This window comes from Falco punctatus (genome assembly GCF_963210335.1).
Source record: "Falco punctatus genome assembly, chromosome: 5".
Taxonomy (NCBI): Eukaryota; Metazoa; Chordata; class Aves; order Falconiformes; family Falconidae; genus Falco; species Falco punctatus.
The window spans coordinates 18,721,097-18,740,085 of record NC_137584.1 but is presented as its reverse complement, the minus strand read 5'-3'; the positions used below and the strand labels follow the sequence as shown (position 1 = coordinate 18,740,085).

Genomic DNA, 18,989 nt, shown 5'->3' with positions numbered 1-18,989 from the left:
TAAGGTGCAGGCAACAGTGTTATGACTTCTCAGCAGCACAAAATAAGTTTTGTTCTGTCATTTGTGATGATAAAAATAAATTTGTTTAATAAAAGGGGTATGTTTATATACACAGCTTATTTTTTTAATGTCCAGAGAAAACTAGTCACCATTAGCATTTGCAAAACACAGAGCAAAATTACTCAATATATTCAATCTTAAAATAAAAATAAATAAAATTAAGACTCATTTCAATCATCTAAAATGTAAAAAATTAGTAGTATACTCTTCTACTGGTAGAAAAAGCCCTCTGTAACAGCAAGGCAAATAACTCTGTATTACTTAAGAATCTTTATATTTACCCACGCACTGGAATATTCATATTCCTTGCAGATTTAGCAACTTCTTCAAATTTTTCTATGCTTTCTTCAATTGAACAATTAATATTCATTTTGCTAAAAGATTCAGATGCTGCACCAAATACTGAGACTTCTGTCGCCCCTGCTGCAATCTGAAAAATACATTTCAATAAAACAGAATCATAATGCTGTATTAAAAGATTAGGTTAAGCATTTAATTCCGTATAACATTCTAGAATTTTAAATCACATTATATCATCCATATCTAAAAATACAAGTTTCATTCCAGTTTTTTTTAAATTGATTGCATACAAACAGATTAAATCAAAATTTGAGTTCATCCATTATGGCATATTTCCTTCCCCTTCTTAGCAATTAGGTAAACATATTTTTAAAGGGATAAATGATAAAGGTATTAAGCTGTAGAAAACCACATGAACCTACTATGAAAATAACAATGATACTTATATTCATTTTTCAGAAAAGGAAAAGATCATATCACAACTCTGAAATATCCATCCTCTGTACAAAGCCTACTCCTCATGAATGTCAGGAAGTCATTCTCATGCTTAGGAAAGCCCTGTGCCTGCACATGCCTAGAGCAGCAACAGTAACCAACAGGGATTTCCTTGTTAGAGCCAACTCTAGGATCAAGGGCTCCATTGGTCTTGGTGTCATAGTTGATACGGGTAACAAGGTAAATGTGTATGTGAGAGTCTGCTGAGAAAAAGTCTCAAGAGAAAATACCGGTCTAGAAGATGTGTAAATGTGGTGACTTCAATGAAGGGACAATTAGCCCGAGCTTGTACACAGTACCTCAGTAATTCAGCTAACATGAGGCAAACTAGAATGCTGAAAGCCAAATGATAGAAGAAGAAAACATTTAAGCTTAGGAAAGTCGCTAATTAATTAATTCTCACTCCAGTGAGAACAATACTCCTGTTGTATGAAAAAGAATAGAGCTTTTCCCTTCACTCTCTGCTTCTGCAGGATAATGTCTAAGCTTCAGCAATCCTTACGGGAACAAATAACCTTTCAAACAGTGGGAAGAAAAAAAACTGGCTGCAAGAAAGAACTCAGCAATCACCAACAACTATTTCTGCGTTGTTTACCTTTCAGTGTATCACTAAATACAGTACAGAGGTACAGCAGATCTAATTCAACTCATACAAGCTACCACTGCAGACACGGTTGTGGCACTATAAAACTGACTATTGATAGTTAACTCGCCTATGTACAGGATTCTGTTTTAATGGAAATTGCATATACAGTATACAAACTGCATGACAGATTACACCACAAACACCCACCAAGCCCCAAATATGGCTTGTCCTATATCAAGCCAAAAGCACAGAAGCAAAAAACTTTTCAGAAAACAAAAACATGTAAAGACTTGACTATCAATGTGTAAGTTTTAAGATGACTGAACTGCTCCATTTTTGCAAGCCCAAGCACTTCAAGTGCTTCAAGTCTATAATTTTGAATATTTATTTAGTATGAACTGAAAAAATTTGAACTTTCAAACCCTACCAAAATGAAATGCAGAATTTAAGAAATCTAATACCTTCCTATAAAGCATTTTCATTTAAATGACTCTTTCCTCGTTCTTTTTAATGACTTTACAATAAGACATTCTTCAGAAGTTTCTGTAGTGCAAAAAAGTCAATGGAGAAGGAACTGTATTTCTCACTACACACAAGCATCATTTATAGGAACTTGCAAAGACTTTTTGATCAATATTTCCATTAAAGTATTAATATAGAGAGCTTAGTATCAGTCTATGAATTAGCCCATTTTTCACAATGAAAACTGAGAGCTTTAATTAAAAAAACCCCATAGCTTAGTTCTAACAGCACAGGTTATATGACATTAAATAGCTCATTTATGGTACTGAACTGAAAGTGGCTGAAACATGTAAGAGGTAATTGTGGACACCTATGAAGGTACTTACAGCTGAATGAAAACCTTGAAGATTAGGTGTGAGGACAGGGTATTGGACTCCAGGTTGTCGCTCAATGCCCCTCATTACTTCTTTGTGATCTGCCATCTAAAATATATAATTTGTATTAATCAGCAGTTATTTTCTGATTGTATATAGCTAAGCAGAAATCGGCTTAAGACTGTGTTTTTGCCTTCATTAGGTATACAGTTCACACAAAAAGTGAAACAACAAAAGAGTTAAATCAATGGTTTTCTTAACTTTTGACTATTTGAGTAGCATGCTTTCCAGCTCTATATGAATATAGAATTGGGGCTAAGATTCCTATGGTGTTTCTTTCTGTGTGTATCTGTAAAAACATATTTTGCATCATAAATTGATAGATTTGTGATCATGATGATCATCAATTGTTACTAAAACTTTAAACTTATTTCAACGGACTCAACAGGTGGAAATAACAGAATAACTGACATTTTAAAACCATCCAAATCTTGAAAACTTCAGCACTCTTATAAATACGACTTCATAATCTTAAGCATAAGTGAACCTAAATTATTCAAAACTGCAATCAGCGTATTTGTAAAGACTAACCACAAGTCTATCCTTAAAAATACAGCAAAATCCAGTTCTCTGCATAGTGTAACATTGTAATATACAGAATTTTCTGCCAAAAAAGAAAATACTTCTTTATTATAGGAAAGGTCAAAAGACCATTACTGTCCTCAAGCATTTGTTCTCCTTAGTTTCCTCTCACAAAAAACCCAAAACTAAAAACTCTGCCTTTTTAAGATATCCTTACACTTTTCTCACTCAAAATTAAATGTCCTTCATGTACTGATCAAGAAGACATATCAAAGACTTATTCACATAATAAACTGTAGATTATTTAGAAAAGCATATTTTCTTGGAAGAACTGGAAGCAAAATTAGTTTATTTTTTAATGGTTTGCATGCCTGAATACAATACAGTTAATAAAACATTTAATTTCTTAGATTTTGAGTTTTAAAAAATGAATAATGTATTTTAAATGCTTTTAAAATCAGCTCTCATATTAGCAAATCTTCCAAGCAAACAGTATTAAATTGGATTTCTGATTCTTTCCACACTGATGAAAAGTCATTTGAGGAATACCAAGATATACGAACTACAAAGCTTTCATTACTCTTTATCTTCAAAGGATACTTTATTGATATCTTTGAAGTAACACAAGTTCTAAAAACATGATATTAAATTATACCAGATTATTAAGTTTCAATACTACTAGCAACCTGGAATCATTCTGTCACTATGACAGAATATGGTTTCCTACTATGAAGATGAATAGATTAAAAGTATCAGAAAAATGCATGTGCACCTCCTCAAATGTAAGCCCAACACGTATTTATAAGGAAATGGATGTATGGTATGAAAAGTGTCCTATAGCCAGACACAACTAATTTCTCATCAGGAAACAAGTGATGGCACAAAGCAACTTTTTATAATTGCTTTTACATAAATTAAACCAGTGTGACCACCTAACATATCTAATAACCTCACAAAAAAACATTTGTTAATGCCTTAGTTTTTTAAGAACTATTTTTCATTCCTTAATTTAATATAAATAGTATCTACATTTCTCAGGGCAAGGGAGGCTGTTTGAAACCAAATGATTAATTAAATGGCAAATGCTGGAACTAATTCCACACTTTAAAATTATAGCCTGACTTAACATATACTAGAAAACCAAAATGACACTTTTTTAACTAGTATAAAGCTGCCAGATCCAAATAATATTATATATATTACATCTGTCCCGTTACTATTTTTACTGTAAGTAAAATCCCATTTTAACACATATTGCATGTAATAAGATTTTAAATTTTAATAAAATATTTCTTTTCCAAATTTCTTTAAAAATAAGCTTTCTAATGATAGGTATTTATAATTTTTGGCTGTTTAGGTTATAGGTGTGGGATCCTGTTTTACATGGCACCTTGCTACTGTGGAACTTTTCCTTTTAGTTTTTTTCAGTAAAAAAATCTTGGCCAAAAAAAACAGTGGATGGGAAGCCATAAAAGAGCTTTAAAATACTAAAAAAAGTAAGTGAATGAGTGATCTAAACATAACCATGAATTCTATTCCCATGACCTATGAAAAGAAAAAAGGAGCAAAGAAAAGACAAAGTCAAGACCGCACTCCTTATCAAAGCAACACAATCTTATCTTTTAAATAAAAAAACATTTAAACACAAATTAAGCCATTAAAATAAAATATTCAGACATGAATTTGAGATAAGAAGGGATTGTTCATTTTTTCCAAAACTGACAAACCTGTGCTAAATTTGGTACTCCTAATGGCTCACAGGAAAAGGAAATAATTACACAAGAAAAGAAGAAATCCACCTTTGCTTTAGACTCTTCCTTCTAATGTTTAAAAACCTACATTATTCTCTGTTGCTGTAACTGCCAAAGTTTGATGGCATTTGGAAAAACTTAGCTAGTCACTTTTAACGGACACAGTATCACTGCCCCTGTATTGACAAATTTGCAAAGAAATTCTGCATTGTTGCTGTTTTCTTCCCCTTTCCTATTATCCCTCCTTTAGACCCTTCCCTGGTGATCCTGAGAATACTGAAATAAAGTCCCTCCGAGTATGTACAGTTTGCTCTGCTAACTCATGAATAAGAAAAAGTATGACCGTACTATGTTTTTCTCAGAGGAAAGCCTGGAATACCGTCCAGGCCCAGGATGCATTCTCAGTTTAAAATGGACAAACTTCATATACATCTGGACAGAAGATGTGCAACAAGCAATGTTAAAAATTGAAGTATTTCATGTTTTACTCTGAAAATAACTACTATGGTCCTTACTAAACAGACAAGTACTCAAAATGCTTCTGTGCAAACAAGTGCATAGCTTCTTGAAAATCAGTTTAAATGATACAGACAAGTATTGACTTATTTCCTTACTTTGCAGGGGACAACTGAATAGCACAAACAGGAGCTACATAGTGTACTTCAGGACTCAGCCTGAATTTGCGGTGTTAAATCACAAATGAAAACCTGGCACTCTGATGCCAATGTAGTTTTACTGCTGACTTCAGAAAGGCTAGGATTTCTGCTGAACTGTAACAAATGTAAAAACTGATTTTGGAAAAATAATAAGCAAATTATTACAATTCATCAAAACCCAGTATGACTGCTGACAGAGTGCTAGATCTGCACCTCCAAATGCGGAAAATGACATTTCATTTAAAGGAAAAGAAAAAAAGACACGCTACCTTTCTTTTTCACATGATGACTATTCTCAGAACAGTAGAAAAGAGGTAGGAACAACATTTAATTATATTAATGATGTGTGACCACTCCAAATCTTTAGTTACAACTGAATGTTTAAATAAACAAAGAGCAAAATAAAATGCAGAAGTACTTTCTTTGCACCCATTCCACAGTACAACATTAACTGTAAATAATTTTCTCTGTATTATTAACTGAAAAAGGTCACTGCTCCTTTGTGAGCAAATGAAAAACCAGGATAGAATCTGCAACATCTCTGCATAACTAGAAACCTTCAACATGCAAGCATGTATTTTTCTGTGTGTGTTTATATTAGTGTTTGGAAAAGGAGGACTGCATGGTGGATAGATAGACAGACATGTATCAAGTGCAGCAGACATTAAAAAATGGTGTTTGGCTTCAGGGAAGTGTCAAGTTCCCATGACACTCCACACCACCACCAGGCCTGGGGAGTCTATTCCCTTGGTTTGGTGCTGGGGAGCACTCCTGAGTTTACCCAGTTTGCACCACCTCTGTGCATCTAGGTTTTCCTGCCCTGATTCTACGTCTCTGAAGTGGTGTGGCTTCCACAAGAAGTCCCCGCTACCCTGACTGCTCCCCAGAGATCAGTCCCACTGCTCTTCATCTAGTGATACCCAGTACCCTGCATCCCAACTGCTTCGTATTCTCAAATCTTTATCATTATGTCTACATTCATCATCCTATACCCCAGTTGCCCTTTACTCATGATGCTGATCTATCATCCCTACACCTCTTTTCCCCACTCAGCATCCTATGACCAATTCTCTCACTCCTCATTTACTGCTGTCCCTTGCACATACACACCCATACAAGCTTCTACCATCATGCTGCAAGGGGCAAACTGGGAATCTCCCATTAAATTGTTTATGTTTGGAGAGCAAGAAAAATACTTAAGATTTCTCACTCCCTATGCAATAATCATGGCAAATTGTACTCCTAGTATTTCTGTTGATCAGGGCCTGGAGTCTTCCCCTCCTAAGAGTTCAGGTGCCTGCACTCAAGGCCAGCTCACTGACAAGAAGACAGCAACTTTAGAAGCCTCAATCAGCCTTGGAGCTCATCAATAAAAGCTGGAAAGCAAAAAAGCAGAGGCTCCCCCAGACAGCTTTGTTAAATAGTCTTAAAGTGGCCTACCCTCCCTTTTCACTCAACTTCACAGCTTGAGCTGAGACACTTTCTCGTTTCCTCTCTGCCTGAGAAACAGTGCAGCTGCACAGCAGCAACCAAGCCCATTCTTGATCTTACTGATAGAACCTAACCATGTCTCCCAGACAACTCCTGGCTTAACCTCGCACCTGCTGCATCACTGCGGATTCACCTGAGTACGTGGACTCTTGGCTGCCCTGGTTACCCTCACTTGTTCTGCTCTGTTGGAGCAGTCCAGACTGTTGGACTGCCCTTCAGTCAACAAGGCTACAACCTCTGCTCCCCTTGTTACCATGCTTGGCTTCCTGCTCCCCTTCCCTCCTGGAACAACTTGTTCTTGCTGCCGCTGAGTTACAGATTTAACCAGCTTTCTGCACAGCTTACTGGCTCTTCTTCAATTTTGACTACTTCTTAATAATTAGCCCAGTGTCAGCTGACCTAAACAAAAGCACAGAACTTTAAAAACTGCATAAATAGTGTCTGACAACAGCACCCAATTTTACAAACAAACAACATCATTTCTGTTCCATTTGTGTCTATAATTAGGCTATACTACTGGAAAACTCCACTACATGGAATGGCATTTGAATTAAAACAGTTCTGAATGGTGATCATTTTACATACCTGAGGCACCCATTTGGATGAAACAAAACTGGTCACTTCTATTGCAGGCAGGCCTGTTTTGGAAAGCCGGTTGATTAACTCAATTTTGATATCAGTTGGGACTATCACCTATGGACATGGAGACATACTATAGTGAAGTAACTTCATGTGGTAAGAAACGTTTGTAAGTGAAATTTCTCAGTACATAATCAATAGTGGTTTGTTTTTTTTTAATAAGGAACTATACTCATACATTATAGTCTAACTATACTGTTCCCTAACAGTAGGAAGCTACTGCATAAGGAAAGCACCAAGCAGTATACGTGATCCTACTTCATTTTTTGTCTACCACAAAAGAATGAGGAAGCACTTCTGTGTAATGGGTTATAGATCTGGCCTCACTGATTGTTAGTAATCAAACAGCAACCAAGCAAAGAAGTAACAAAGGAAACAGTAACACAAGATAGTCCAACCAGAGAAAAAAGGGAGGCAAAAACCTCCATAGCTGAGACAGAATAATTCCATTCTGTTAATACTACTAACATCTTTATGTTAGTAACAACAATATATGTAAGCTTATTCTCCCGTTTGTGGAAACAGATGACTGTTTTGATATATGTACCCTATTTTACATAGTCTCTTCCAATCTTCCATGCTTCCCTATCACCCTTCAGGCAAACAGTAATATCAAAAGAGTAACTGCTTTTTTTTCCATGCCTGTTCAGCACGAAGTATGACAAAACCTATTGTACTATTCCCACTATAGTAGCAGTTGTAGCATAAACATGTATTATCAAGATAGCCAGTGCTTCATGGTGTTAACCAGTTATGTCATGACAGAATATTATTGACTGACAAGACAAATTCCAGAAAAATAAATGGTAGTTGAGTAACAGAAAGGCTAGTTAACCAAGTATAGAAAGAAATTGTATGATTTAACATCTGGCTAAATAGTAATCTACTTCTAATACACAAAACAGTTATTAATATGAAAATAAATATATTTATAGTAACAAATGGAAGAAGCATAATCAGCAGGATGTAGTTGTTTTACACAATGAAAATAACACTGACAACCAAGTCAAAACACACACACACACAAAAAAAAAAAAAAGAAAGAAAAATTACCTTTTCATTTTGTAACCCATCCCTTGGCCCAACTTCCACAATCTTTATGTACTCAGGCAGTCCAGATGCTTGAGATTCCTGAAATAAAAATCAATACTGAAATACAAAACAATAAGGGTCACCAAGATCAAAAGCACAGCTTGTACTTGTCCTTTCCTATGACTCTGGGTATAAAGTCATATTGTCAGCATTAAATTTGCCCACAGCCTTTAAAAATCTGTGCGAACATGTTCCACACCTTGAATTAGGGAATAAAAGTTAAAAGCAGAAGTTATCCGCATGCATGTTCCACTGCTCCTCTGAGGCCACAAATGTTTATTATAAAAATGTACATAAAACCATAAATGAACATTGTGTTTTACAGAGTGAGAAATATTCCCATTTCAAAAAGCTTCCCAATGAACAATCCAGTCCTCCAAACTTCTAACTGAATGTTCTCAATTTAACTGAACAGTTACTTCTCTGTAAATGTTTGCAAGACTAGGCTATAAATCTGAAAAGACCAGAGCAGTCAAGAAATGTTGAAGAGATTATTAATGAAAGATGAAAGTAATTCTTCTGCCTGAAGATGAAGGTTTCAAAGAAGGATTTAAAGCAGAACAAGGAAGGCCCCTGGTAGACAAGAAGAAGAATTTTGCTGGTGTAAGAGCAGTTCTGGAAAGGCAGGAGGCTTATGGTGACAGGAGGGAAGGAAGGCAGCAGTAAGGTCAAAGGGCTAAGGAGAGCATGGGGAGTTGGAAGGAGAGGAAGGAGAAACGAGCAGAAAAGCAGGTGAAGGGAAATGAAACTTCCTTCTTTATTATTTAGCTGCTCCGTTATTGAATCAAGTTGACAGGTGCGGCAGTTAACGTAACCTGGGCCTTTTAAGTCCTGAAACAGTTCGGAGCCGTTGCTTGGACTGACCCTCAAAAGCTGTGTGTCTTTAAAAACACATCAAATGGCCAACTTGGGGCACACTGCCTGTGCCCAGTGGAGCGGACAGGAGGGACAAAGGCAGCCTCACCAGGAGCTCTGGAGACACCCTGTTTAATTATCACACTGAGTACAGAATGCAACCCAGTGTCTCCATGCCAGCGTTGAAAGCCCACGCTGGGGTAAGTGTGAGCTGCCTGCAGGGTGGCTGCTCCTGCTGCACCCACCATCTCCCCCCAGAATTAAATGCCTCTGGAAGGATGACAGTGCCAGCCCACGGGGACAGCTCCTGCCTGCAGCAGTCACAGCTCACCCAGAGACCAGAAGTCACTTCTGCAGCGTGTAAATACGGCCACTAATCTCACATCATCCATAACCAGATGGAAAACCCATTTTTCATGCCTCCCTGGCCAGTATCATTAGGATTGTTCCAACCAAACGGCTGCTAATTTCTCTTCACAGTAATGGAAAATGAGCATTCCTACAGCACCTTTGGTTTCTCCCCACATTCTCAGTGCCCATGGATAAAAGTAAGTTCTCTGCAGCAACAGCCAATATACAGTAAACATATTTCAGAGCATTTACTGTGTATTTATCTGAGCCCAGTAAAAAGAATGGGAAACAGCTGTACAGTATCTATTTGATCACGTGGAACATCTGGTAAGTTAAAGCTCTGTCAGGCTGTGCTAAGCCCACACTCGCTGACAGTATAAACCTACTTAAATGTGAAGGTTTTACCTTCACATCTGCTGCATATTGTTTCTCTTAAGTTATTTTCACAAATATGGCACTGCTTCAGCACTACGGGCATAAATCTGGGTTCTTTCATGAATATCAGATCCTTCTTGTTAGACAAATGCCACAGCTGCATTATGAGTAAGGCTGTGACTGGAAATATAAAGGAGCTGAAATAGATTATGTGAACTGAAGCTTAATTTAGAGTATGAAAAAAGTCTACAAAACTTTGGTGGCAAAAATGTCCAATTTCTAGGCCAAATCCTGTAAATCCTATTCAGTTCCTACTGTGATAAAACTTTTGCTGAAATCAAAGCACTGTACCTGTCTTTGCAGAACAGTTCACACAGCTATAGCATGTGCAGTAGCCATTCGTACAGCCACTCAGTGGATGTCTGCAACCCTTGGATTTTGTAAGGGACAGAAGTTTTGAAGGGACATTGCAGAAAGGCATTCAATATTGATTTTTAATCTCTGTGATGTTACAGGCACACAATCTCTTTGAGCCATAGTCCGGGTCTCTCAGCCCCTGATCTTCTCTACAAGCCTTCCTGTCCACTGGTCAGTCCCAACTTGAATTCACTATTCTTGAACGTGATACTGAGAGCCATGTACTGGATGACTCTCACAAGGGCCACGCAGTGGAAACTCCAGGCAATACTACAGACAAATCCTTACACTCTTCGAGCTGATGAACTAATGGTTTAAAGTAAACATCTTGGCTCTGAGTCCAGAAAAGTGTTCCTTTGCCTTGAATTTCATCGTTTCATCCATAGTGCATTGATTGCTCCTGTCTTCAAGGTCACTCAGGTCCTCCTGTATGGCATCCAGTGTGGTACTGATGATGTATCGTGTCTTTCTATCATCATCAGATCTTACCAACTTGGTATTTTCTGGTGAAAACATTTGGATTACATTTGGATTAACATGATTATTTTAACACAAACATATACTCTCTCAAAAAAATTTGAGTTAGTGCTATAGAAGAAACAAGTTTTTTTAAAAAAGACCTGAGGAACTCCACCAGCAAAGCCTCTTTGTTCTAATGAATCTGCTTTCAACATTCTCTCTCATTTCCTTCTCAGCCAATTTCTTACTCAGCTCACAAATTCTGTTCTGACCATCCTTATCCCCAACATAACTAATAATTTCTCTCATGCTGCATTGCTGAAGTCCAGGTAACAAGTAAAAGGAAGGCAGAATACTTAAAGTTCAGGACTCTGTGTACTATTTATGCATTTTACAGTGCATAATCACTGAATAAAATTCAGAAATAAATTAGAGACTGTAAGAGTACACGTACCATCTTCTGCTAAGATAACTAGCATTTTTTCATTCTGTGTCCCAAGTTGAATCAGAGGACTAAAGCAGTACCTCTTCACTTTAATCTCACTTGTCCTATGAATGAATTGACAATGTTGTTGGGAAGAAAAAAAGACTCCCTGCATGCTTGGGAAGTCTTCTAGTCACAGTGTCACACTTGCAGAATATTTGGACATCACTGAAAACACAGCTGAAGAAGTCACCTGGGCCACCAGTCACATCTGCATTGACTAGACAAGCTTCAAATCCACAGAACAGAGGGAAGTCTTTAAGACCTTATGCAGAGTTTAAACACTTCTCTATTTACTATCTGGATGGCATTAGACCTTAACCAGGTCTTGGGCTTCATGAATTGAGGGATTGAGTTCCCAAACTCTAACTGGAGGATTCCAGATGTGCACCATCCTCTTAGGTAAAAGGAAAGATTTTCAGATCCAATGAGACAAACTTATGAGACTTTTGACACCTTCAAGTATGGCATTAAATGGTCTACAAGTAACAAAAAAAAAAACATAAATAGAAATCAATAGAAAAATGAAAAATAGTTGTTATATTTTAAGAGAATGCCAAAGAGGTGAACCTTACAGAAGGTTTTTACTTACATTAAACACTAAACATGCCAGGTAAATTGTTTCAGAAAAAATGTATTTAATAAATTGTATTATAGTAAGTATTTTTATGTATTTAAGTATAAAAAGTAGTTATGGTAGATACTTAGAGGTGACTGCTTATTGAATTATATAGTGGCTCTGTTAAAAATAATGACTACCAAAGTACAATGTTTGAAATATCAAAAAGGAAATAGCTGACATAAAAGACTAAGAGCCTGGAAAATTTGTTTTTTCCATGTATCAAGCCTTGCCAAGGGAGAACAAAAAGCATATAAAACCACAAAAAATTACTTCCCTCAAAACAGAATGCAGCCAAAGAGACTTTTTTAAAAAAATTAGAAAAAGGAAAACCATACCATTCAGCTTGAGAGACGGAATGCCAAATTTCTGTATGGGAACATTTTCCCTGAGCTATAAATAGCTGAAAATTCAAGTTTATTATAGAAAATCCTAGCAACCTTTAATTAAAGCAGTATAATCTTCACTGCATCACTACTTTTAGTAAGGTGCTGAGGTTCCTTCAGCCTCTGATTTTTATTCCATGCAGCTCATTCATATGGGCACTAATAGCACTGGCAAATATTACCCAGAGCTGCTCAAAAGTAACTGAAAGGACCCAAAAGTAAGAGAGAAGAATCTGAAGGTTCAGGACTTTTCAGTCTTTCTAATCAAGTAAAGATGAAGCTCTGCTTTCCTTTTCCACAAGGTGGTGTTCTGGCACAGAGGACAACTCAACAAAGGTAGGTCCATCTTGCACAAGGAAGAATTACTCAGGAGAGCAGTTTTAAGCAAGGATCAGCAGGGAGGTGGCATCATAACTCTGTGTATATGTGCAGTGACATGGACAAATGTCAAAAAACTGGGAGAAGGCTCTGAGATAAACGATACAAATGATAGAACAAACAAAACAATGGTCAATCTTCCGAACATGTAGATGTCTCTAAACTTTGTAAGACACAGAGGAAATAAACAGGAAGACATTCAAATCTTAGTACATAATCAAATAATGATTTAAGTGGTATTACAGACACTTGTTTATATGGTTCACGCTACTGAAAGGAAGATATAAAACGTACTCATCCACAAGTTAACTAGAAGGAAAATGGAGAAGCTTCACCTGTGAGATATAAATAATATATACAGATATTCGGAAAACATATGATATATACAGATATTCGGAAAACAGAGGGCCACACCTGGTGAATAACCATCAGTAAAGATAAACTGAGTATTCATCCTAGAACTTCTGCCGTATGTAGCTGTTGTGATAACTGGAAAAGCAGAAGCCAGGAACAGGCCACAACTAGCAAAAAAACTCTCTCAGCCCTCGTGAAGCTTTCATTAATTATTTTCTTATGGTATCATTGCTATTCATGTCCTGAATGATAACACAGTAATACTGGAAACAAAGCAGTTGCAAGTGCTTTAGACAGCAGGACCAGAATTCAAAATTCCACTGACATACTAGAGAAATAAATATGATGCATTTCAATAAAAGCAACTCATAACACAACACTTAGGCCTACCCCTATTGTATCTGATGCTGAATAACTAATTAAAAGATTTTTTGCATGATTTCCTTTGCAATTTATGTCTCCATTTTAGTAATTTTGACCCTCAAAAAAAGATTTTTGTAAAATAGAAGATAGATAGTACCTGACTAAACAGTTCCATAGAAAAGGACTAGGATATTAAAACAAGTAACAAATTGAACATCAGTCAATAACACTGTGCTCTCAAAAAAAAATAAATTAAATGGCAAATCTAATCCTAGGCTATAAATAGGGATGTTATATATAAAACAGTAGCTTGCCACTTAATAAGTAGAAATATTTTATCTGGTTTTGACTTCCTACTTCAAAAAAGAATTCAATCAACTGGAGATCATCCATAGGAGGGCAAAACATAAAATACAAGAAAACCATTATAGAATATGTCATGGTTTAAGCCCAGATGGTGACTAAGCCCCACCCAGCTGCTTGCTCACTCCCCCCAAGGTAGGATGAGGGAGAGAACTGGAAGAGTAGAAGTGAGAAAACTCCTGGGTTGAGATAATGACAGTTTAATTGACAAAGCAAAAGCCACACATGCAAGCAAAGCAAAACAAGGAATTCATTCACCACTTCCCATGGGCAGGCAGGTGTTCAGCCATCCCCAGGAAAGCAGGGCTCTGTCACATGTAACTGTTACTCGGGAAGACAAATGACATCCCTCCAAACATTCCCCCCTTCCTTCTTCCCCCAGCTTATATACTAAGCATGACATTCAATGGCACAGAATACCTCTTTGGCTAGTTCCAGTCAGCTGTGTTCCCTCCCAATTTCCCATGCCTCTCCAGCCCTCGCCCTTGCAGGGCCTGAGAAACCGAGAAGTCCTTGACTTGGTATAAACATTACCTAGGAACAACCAAAAACATCCATGTGCTGTCAACATTGTTCTCCCACCAAATCCAAAACACAGCACTGCACCAGCTGAAACCAGGACAGAATGAAATTAAATGCTGAGTTAACTTATCTGGAATAAACCAAATAATCATTGAGGTCAAAAGGGACCTCTGGATATCATCTAGTTTAACCAGGCAGCTGAGAACCATGTTCAGCTGGCTCTGGAGTATCTCCAAGGATGGAGACTCCTGGGCAACCTGTTCCACTGTTGACCACCCTCACAGCAAAAAATACTTTTCTGATCTTTGGAGTTTATGGTACTTCAGTTTGTGCCCATTGCCTCTTGTCCTATCAGTGACTTCGTCTTCTTTATTCACCCCACTAGGTATTTGTACATGTTGGTAAGATCCCCCTGCGTCTTCTTTTCTCTGAGCTAAACACTTAGCTCTCTCAGCCTCTCCTCATATGACAGATGCTCCAATCCATTAATCATCTTCATGGCCTTTTGCTGGATCTGATCTGGTATGTCTACGTCTCTCATACTGGGGATTAAACCTACAGGTATTGCTTTAGTCCACCTCTTCAAATTTAATTTGAATGTGCTTAAAACTTTTATTAGAGGTCTTGTGTGAGCTCATGAAAGAGTAGTGATTTATATGTATCAGGAGGCTATCTGAACTGACTGGGAATTCACTGTAGGGATTTCTAACATTTCTACTGTAATTTCCATTAATTATTCAATTCTAATATAATCTGCTAGTACAATTACTAAATTGTTGCAGAGCTGTTTAGAACAAAAACCAAGTAATTCATATGAGAAATTTTTAACACAGGGGAATTCAACAAAACTATAAATGCTTAAGCTGCTGGAGTAGCCAGTTGTTTGATCTAATCCTGTCTACCAGGAAGACATTAATGGTAAAGACAAAGGTCATAAAGTACAAATAATACTAGCTAAGAAATACTATGAAAAAAATGATATTTTTACTTAGAAATTAGAAATTAGTATTTTGTAAAAAGATTTCAATCAAGTGAGCAGAATTCTGATGAACTGACAGTTCAAAAGGTAACAAATGATATTATAGGGAATGCTCCTGAGATTATAAAAAAAATGTTGCTGTATTAAGAATAATAGTATTACACAAAACTAGAAAATTAAAGTCACATTCGTAACTACACTACTCATGGACATACAGTTATACATTTTAAAAAAACAAAATACCATCTATGTATTACTATTCCTTTTGGAAATCCTTTAGAATAGGTCATCCAAAGCTATGGAATATGAAGTTTAAGAGCTCAAGGTTAAGAAACCTCAGGTCATTCCTGATGTCTAAACATACGTACCTGGACTCATTCTGGATGACTTAAAGAGTTCTGGCCTCCAAGTGCTCATGCAAACCTGCTCATGGGGCAGGGGCGTGGAGTGGGGGGGATATGGAAAAAAGAGGGGGACAGGGGGGAAACAAACCAGGAAGATTCCATTTCTGCCATTTTGATTTCCAGCTTGAGCAGCTTGAGCTCTTAAACCAAGAACCCTTATTGTAGGTAATTAAGCCCACTACCCACCACAATATATACTGTTTACCACAACTGGCAGCAAATTAGTCTTTTCCAGAGGATGCAAAGCTGTCAAGTCCTTCTGAGTTCCTAAAGTCCTTCCATAGCTGATGCTCTCTAATGTGAAAGACAAAGACTTGCAGGATCTCACCTACTCTCAGGTGCTGAAAATGACACACTTGCTTCTGTTTATTCCCAGAACAATTGCTTAAAATTGAGCAACAGAAGTTGTTCGGGCTGGAAAGAGTAAGTTACAGCATTTCTTGCATTCTGGCTATCAGTAAATGCCTTTTAAATTCATCTTAAATGTGAGACTTTGTTGTTTAAAACTCCCCCCCTGGCCCCAGCATGTCTACAAAAGAAAAAAAAAATTGGAAACAAACAAAACAACAGAAAAAAGAAACTAAAACCAAGCCAGCCCAAATTCTATCTTTTGACATTCCTGCAAATGTTTGTTTTTACTGATGAAAGATTTCAGGACATTTCAAACCTATCAAGATGTGTACACACTGCAGGGCATCTTAAATGGCACTAGACACATTTGCTGGGCAACTGAATGGAGCTTCTAAATAGTTCCTCCCATGCACGTGTCTAAAAGCATGGCAGATGTCCGAATTCCCATTGCAGCTGAAGGAGCTTTATATAATACGGCTGATAGAGATAAAGAATTGCTAAGCCACTAAAGATAAAGAGTTGCTAAGCTGCTCTCCATCATCTTTGAAAGGTCACGGAGGACAGGAGAAATGCATGAGGACTGGAGGAAAGCCAGTGTCACTCCAATCTTCAAAAAGGGCAAGAAGGAGGACCCAGGAAACTACAGGCTGGTCAGCCTCAGCTCCATCCCTGGAAAGGGGATGGAACAGCTCATCCTGGAGGTCATCTTGCAGCATCTGGAGGAAAAGAAGGTTATCAGGAGTAGGCAACATGGATTCATCAAGGGAAAATCATGCCTGACCAACATGACAGCCTTCTACGGTGGAAGGACTGGCTGAGTAGATGAGGGGAGAGTGGATATCATCTACCTTGACCTCAGCAAGGCTTTTGACACTGTCTCCCATAACACCCTCATAGGTAAGCTCAGGAAGTGTGGGTGAGATGAGTAGACAGCGAGGTGGATTGAGAACTGGCAGAATGGCAGAGCTCAGAGGGCTGTGATCAGCAGCACAGAGTCTAACTGGAGGCCTGTAGCTCACGGTGTTCCCCAGGGGTCTCTACTGGGTCCAGTCTTGTTCAATCAATGGCCTGGATGAAGGGACAGAGTGTCCCCTCAGCACGTTTGCTGGTGATACAGAACTGGGAGCAGTGGCTGAGACCCCAGAAGGCTGCGCTGCCATTCAGCGAGACCTGGACAAGCTGGGGAGCTGGGCGGAGAGGGACCTCATGAAGTTCAACAAAGGCAACTGTAGGGTCCTGCCCCTGGGCAGGAATAACCCCACGCACCAGTACAGGCTGGGGCCAGCCTGCTGGAAGGCAGCTCTGCGGAACAGGATCTGGGAGTTCTGGTGGGCAGCAAGGTGGCCATGAGCCAGCAGTGTGCCCTGGCGGCCAAGAAGGCCAATGGGTCCCTGGGGTGCATTAGGAGAAGCGTGGCCAGCAGGTGGAGGGAGGTGATCCTGCCCCACTGCTCTGGCCCAGTGAGGCCACATCTGGGGTGCTGTGGCCAGTGCTGGGCTCCTCAGCTCAAGAGAGACTGGGAACTGCTGAGGAAGGTCCAGTGGAGGGTTACAAAGATGCTTAGGGGACTGGAGCATCTCTCTTATAAGGAAAGGCTGAGAAAGCTGGGCCTGCTTAGCTTGGAGAAGACAAGACTGAGAGGGGACCTTACCAATGTTTACAAATATCCTAAGAAAAGTGTCAAAAGGATGGGGCCAGGCTCTTTTCAGTGGTGCCAAGTGACAGGACAAAGGGTAATGGGTGCAGACTGCAATGCAGGAAGTTCCATCTGCATATGAGGAAAAACTTCATTTCTTTGAGGGTGACAGAGCACTGGAACAGGCTGCCCAGAGGGGCTGTGGAGTCTCCTTCTCTGGAGGCATTCAAACCCCACCTGGATGTGATCCTGTGTGACCTGCTTTAGATGAACCTGCTTTAACAGGGTGTTGGACAAGATGATTCCCGAGGTCCCTTCCAACCCTGACCATTCTGTAATTCTGTGAATAATTCAGGTCATCCTAAGGTTCATCTCTAGCGGCTTGATGATCTCAGTCATCAGGTTTGTATAACTGCTTGGGGACTGAATGCCACTCCAGAGGGAAATAGGTCTGTTGCACATTTTACAATGCACAGGATATGCCTACCCCATAAGATGTCTCATATATCCTAGGTGTTTCAAACGGCACCTAGGCACCTACGTTAAGGCAACTACATCCTGTCCTAGGTCTGTACTGGCTATCGCAGGAACTTGGCTGCTGTAGACACCTACTTATGTCTTAATTCAGATGTCCTAATCCCAAACTGGCATCTGCCTCAAATGAACTATATATAATTTAATAAGTTACCAAGAGAAACTGGAGGAACTTATTCTGAGTTCCTGTAAGAGCTCAGTAGGTGATGTATTCTTTTCATCATTCTAAATCAAGTTTTCACCCTTCCTTGCTGACACGATTCCCAATCCATCCTGCTGCTGCATCTAAACTCTTCCTTATTGCCTTCCATCTTTGCCTCTAAGCTCTTCCCCATTGAAAAACTGGAATACAGATAAATACATAGGAGAGAGGAAGTAACATTACCTTGCAGCAGATCATTTCAATCCAAAACATACCCTCAGCAACTAATACCTCACACATAAACAATTTTCCAGGTATGAAAAGTTACATGTAGCACATGGACATTTAAGCAGCATCAGTCCAATGAAGAGGATTCTAATTCTTGTTTCAGATCACGTCTTTGGAGCAACTGGCATAATTTCTATTCTTCTGTGCAAGGTATGCTTTAGAAGCAATTCAGATCAACTGAATTCTTGCCTCCTTGTTTTCCCACAACTCCTCTTTAAACAGAGCATTCACATTGATCCAG

General features: G+C 38.5%; 1 protein-coding gene across 2 annotated transcripts in view; it reads right to left on the bottom strand.

Moving 5' to 3' along the window:
• Positions 1 to 18,989, bottom strand: part of HMGCLL1 (3-hydroxy-3-methylglutaryl-CoA lyase like 1) — a 92,996-nt gene that overhangs the window by 57,756 nt on the left and 16,251 nt on the right. For both annotated transcript variants that reach the window (XM_080389917.1, XM_080389916.1), the window contains exons 2-5: positions 8,450 to 8,527; positions 7,343 to 7,450; positions 2,290 to 2,385; positions 342 to 490 (exon numbers count right to left, since the gene is read on the bottom strand). In XM_080389917.1, coding sequence (XP_080246043.1) covers positions 342 to 490; positions 2,290 to 2,385; positions 7,343 to 7,450; positions 8,450 to 8,527 — 431 coding nt within the window. The remainder of the gene's footprint in view (positions 1 to 341; positions 491 to 2,289; positions 2,386 to 7,342; positions 7,451 to 8,449; positions 8,528 to 18,989) is intronic.